Raw genomic sequence first — 5,271 nt, 5'->3', positions numbered from 1 at the left:
TTAAAAAATTGTGTACATATATTTGTTTATATGTATTTAATAGCCTATTGTTGATTGGGTCAAAAAATAAAAATTTCAAGGGTTTAAGTTTTTGTTTCTTTTTTATTATTATTTTTTTTTTTTTTTTTTGTATTATTATAATAATTTTTATTAAACGTTAAATCCCATTTTAATGGATTATTATTATTATTATTATTTGTTTATCGAAATGATAATGATAATAAAATAAATTTTTTTTTTTTTTTGTAAATATATATATATTTTTTTTTTTTTTAAAATATTATAAATATATATATATATCGGTAATATTAAATGTTAAGTTTTTTCCTCCTTTTGTTTTAAATTAATAATAATAATAATGATAATTTATGCACGTGGGGGGGAAGATAATAGTTAATTACTCATAAATAAATAAAAAAAATTAAGATATTAATTACGTTATTGATTTTGAAAACAATGATTCAAACAATGTTACTGTAAATAAAATATATATTTTTATTAATAAATTTAATTATATACGTCATTCAGTATTAAAATGCGTAGGAAAAAGTATTAAATTAAATTTAAAATATAAAATAAGGATAGAAAAAAAAAGTTAATGACTTGATATTTAAAATTCAAAACTATAAATAACTTAAACGAATAGGAGATAATTATTTTAAAATCTAATAAACAATAATTTTCACCTCCTTGCTAAAAATTTATTTCCATTTAATGTTTTCATCGATTCCTATTTATAAGTTTTGTTATTTTCATCGATGTTGAAAGGGTTCAACCCTTCACAAAAGAAACAAAATTTTTTTTTTTTTTTTATGTAGGAAAATATTAAAAATTTAATCATCCATTGAGTCGTAAGTACTTGAATAAATTAAACAATGTAAAATGTAATTAAACAACTGCTTACTTATTTTATTATAAATCGATTAATCAAAGTTTGGGTTAATGTGATTGTTATACAATTACATTAATAAAAATTAACATGATTATTATTTACATAAATAGTTAATTAGTTACAATAACATAAGATGTTACAACTAACAAAAAATAAATTATTAATAATAAGTGTTACTTGTGAAATTAAAAAATTATTTACAATCGTAGTGTCAATTAAATTACATGTGTGTTAAATGTGTGTTTGAAACAAAAAAAACAAATAATATTAATAAAAACAAAATATTTACACAAGTTAATTAATAAAAAAATAATAAAATAAAATCAATGTTGAATTTGCACACATTTTCACATTATTAACTTATTAAAGAAAGAAAGAAAGGAAAGACAGCAAAAAAAGAAAAAAAAAATGAGAAAAAGGTTAATAGTTTAAACCATTGAATTAACCTTAAGCAATAAAAGAATAAAATTGCAAATAATTACAGCCAATATAGTGTAAAAAATAATTTTTAAATTAGTTAAAGTTGATTTTTGATTCATTGAATGAGTTTCCATATCTTGTGTGTGTGTGTGTGTGATAAACATTTTTTATTTTAAATAATCATGAGAGATGGAGGCTAATAACGCTCCCTCCCTCCCTCTCTCCCGCCCTGCACGGTGAACAAAATTTTAATCTAATAAAAAAAACCAAAACTAATAATAAATGTAAAATAAGTTAAATTAAATTGAAAAAAGTTCAAATATAAATAAAAAATAACAAACCGGAAACGGCCATTTTGAAAAATTTTTTAAAAAAAACCACAAAGGAGAATCAGTTAGAGAGGGGTAATGAATGAGGAAGGTACTGTTCTGCGAATTAACAAGCCTGCGTAGTGCACATGTTAAAATGGGAAAACTAGTTTTTTTATAGTGTCTTATTATTATTATTATCATTATATTTTTTTTTTTTTTCGTATTATAATTAATCGGTTATAGATATTTATTTTTTTTATCAATAATGATTTTTTCACGTAAATTTAAATTTAAATAAAAACATCTGTTTTAATGTTGGACGAACAATGGAACGATCAATTTAAATTAATTTCTCATAATATAATTGCTGGTAATTTTTTTGAAGATAAAAAAAAAAAAAAAAAAAAAAATTCCTGAAGGTAAATATTTTGATCAAAATGGCGTCGTCATTCTAGTATTTTATATGGAAAATTTCTTTTTTTTTTAAACTTTTTTTTTTTTAAATTATTGTACATATATTAATTAAATTGTTTTTTTTATTATTATTATTAATATTAACAAATTAATGAGAATAAGATTTTTTTATTTATTTATTGCTTTCGTGATTGTTTTAAATATTAAAAAAAAAAAAAAAAAAAAATTTGATGTGATGTCGTTGCCGGATTTAAAATAAAAAAATAATTTTTAAGAGTGTGATATTGAAATTATATTTTGAAAAAAAAAAAAAAAACAAAAAATATAGAAAGGATTTAATGTTGTAAATGTGTTACAGTGTCAAAATGCATACTGCCAAAAAAAGTTACGACGGTAAAATAGCTGGACTATACGATCTTGAAGAAACTTTAGGCCGTGGACATTTTGCTGTCGTTAAATTGGCACGTCACGTTTTTACTGGAGAAAAAGTTGCTGTTAAAGTTATTGATAAGACTAAATTGGATGAAGTATCAAAAGCTCATTTGTTTCAGGAGGTAAAATTTTTCATTACTTTTTTATATCATATCATTATTAATTTCCTTGTTAGGTTATTAATTTATGTGTATGCACCACTTATTAATTTAAAAAAAAAAAAAAAAAAAAATGAAAACATGATTTACCTTAGTCATTTATTTATTTATTTTACTTAATCAAATAAAAATAATTATTATTATTATTATGTGTTGTGTAAGCAAATAATTTATGATGCATGATGGTATATTAAATAACATACATGATTTCATATATTAAAGTATTAGCAAATTATTATTCCTGTTTGGGAGAGGGTTCTTATTTATTTTAATTTTCTTCTCGATTTCTTCTCGTAATTATTCAATTCGAATTTTTGTTTTGTTTTCTCGAGTTTGAAAATCTTTGGAATTAAAAATTTCTCAACAATGTCACTTCTTTCTGTTTCGATATTATTTATTTTTGTATTAAAATAGGTTGGGTTTAAGTGTGTGTGTGGGGGGAAGAGGGGGAAAACAACCGACAAATTTTTTTTATTTTAATTAATTATATTGACACTCGATGTGGATGATTGTACACAAAAGTTAATAACAATTTTTTTTTAATTTTAATCAATTAATTTGGCCTAATTTATGTATTGATAATGACAATTGAAAAAACATAAAAAAATTTTTACATGTTTGCATTTTCATTTTGTTATTTAATATCGTTTAGATTTCATTATTCTTTTTCAAAAATGAATATATCTCAATAATAATGATAATATGAGTATGATAACAATTTCAATAGTCAAATTATTTCTTTCATAACCATCATTTCATTCATTTAATTTTTTTTTTTTATGTTCGATTTAATTTTCATAAAGAAGAATAGGAAAAAAAAAAAAAAAATTTTTTTAATTTCAATGAAAGGTATTGTTTAAAAAATTTAATATCGAGAAAATTGATGGTGTGGTCATTGTCGCACACACACACACACACATATTTTCAACATTAATAATTATTTATTTATTTATTAAAATATCAAAAATAAGGAAAAAAATTTTCAAGTGCAAACAATGTATAATCACAAAGCAAAAAATATCTTTTTATTTTTTTATTTTTTTTTTTATTGATTTTATTTTTTCTAAAATGTAGCTAGCGTGGGTACCAATAAAAATATTTTTAGCCAAAACTAAAATAGCAAAAAAAAAAATATTCAGAAGTTAACCTTGAATCAAAAATAAAATCCTCCGGTATTGTAAATAATTTTCTATATTGGAAACACCCTTATTAAATGTTTTAAAAAAAAAATAAAAAAAAAAAAGGAAAACAAGTTTTTTAGGTCAGCAACTACTTAGAGAAAAAAAAAGAAAACGTTTTATTGGATTTAATATTAAATTATCTTTTCTCTCTCTCTCTCTCTCTAACCCGGTAAAAGTAATGAAATTAATAATAATAATAATAACAATCATCATCATTCTCATCATCATCATCTTTGTTGTTTTCGTTTTTGTTTTTATTGTTTTTTTTTTTTATTATCATTATTGTTATTAATTTAAAAAGAATTTTCACATTATAAAACGAATGAATGAATGAATGAATGAATGAGGGAGTGAGCGAGAGAGAGAGAGAGAGAGAGAGAGAAAGAGAGTGAGCAAATAAATAAATAAAAACAAAAATTTTAAATATTTTTAATTTTTGTGTGATTTTTATTTAATTATTTTTTGGCAAATGTTGTATATTATTTATTTATTTATTTATACTTATTGATTTTATTTTTGCCGTGAAAAATAAAAAGAAAATAAAATTAAAAAAAATTTTTTTTTTTATAAAAAGTCTTTGGCTTTGAATGAAAATTATTTTTACGTTTTTCTATCTCTCTTACTCTCTTTCTCACTCACTCTTTAAGAAAAAATTTAAACGTTTTTATTAAAAAAAAAAAAAAAAAATGAACATAAAAAAAAAATATTAAAAATTTTTTTATTTTTGAGTTCGTTTGTTTGTTTGTGTGCTTGTTTGTTTGCTTGTTTGTTTGTTTCTCCCTCGTGTTACTCGTCCGGTAAATTTATTTAAACTTAAACATTGTCTCTCTCTCTCTTATACAGTTTTTTTTATTTTATTATATATATATATATATATATATATATATATATATATATATATATATATATAATTCATTTTGTTTTTTTTCCAAACTGTAATAACGGTATCGTTTGGTAACAAAAACAAAAAACAAACAACAAACAACAAAATGTTTTTTCATTTTTATTTAATGTTGATTCTCAAAGTTTTTTTTTTTTGTCAGCACCAAAAAAAAAAATGAAATTTTCCCTAAAATTGTATTTTTTTTGTTACACGCGAAAATTTTTTACAGACACGCCATATTTGATTTCGTGTCACACACTCTATTATTATTATTATTATTATTACCAATTTTTTGTTTTTCGCTAGGGAAAATGTAAAGAAAAAAAAAAAAATTTTCTCTGATGTTTCGCAAAAAAATTAAACAATCAACTTGGCATAATTTTTTTTTTTTTTTATTGTTTTTAAATATTTATTAGGTAAGAAATTCGTTGTCAGTGTCGGAATCAAAAAAAAAAAAAAAAAGAAAATTTTTGACAATGAAAACGTGCGTACGATTTTCTAATGACACGATAACAATCGTGAAAATCTTTTCTTGCTAAACATTTTTTGTTTTTTTTTTTTATCAAAATCGATATCAGGT

At 20.9% G+C, this 5,271-nt stretch overlaps 1 protein-coding gene across 1 annotated transcript in view; it reads left to right on the top strand.

The window, feature by feature from the left end:
- Window positions 1–2,384: 2,384 nt before the first annotated feature.
- The window catches only part of Phum_PHUM188260 (RAC protein kinase DRAC-PK85, putative), a gene marked incomplete at both ends in the record, with an annotated part of 5,382 nt that continues 2,495 nt past the window's right edge, over window positions 2,385–5,271 (top strand). The window contains one exon of the mRNA XM_002425213.1: window positions 2,385–2,591. Within this exon, the coding sequence (XP_002425258.1) occupies window positions 2,385–2,591 (207 nt within the window). The remainder of the gene's footprint in view (window positions 2,592–5,271) is intronic.

Source organism: Pediculus humanus, genomic scaffold, assembly GCF_000006295.1.
Source record: "Pediculus humanus corporis 1103172107538 genomic scaffold, whole genome shotgun sequence".
NCBI lineage: Eukaryota > Metazoa > Arthropoda > Insecta > Psocodea > Pediculidae > Pediculus > Pediculus humanus.
This window is presented reverse-complemented; position numbering and strand designations above follow the sequence as displayed.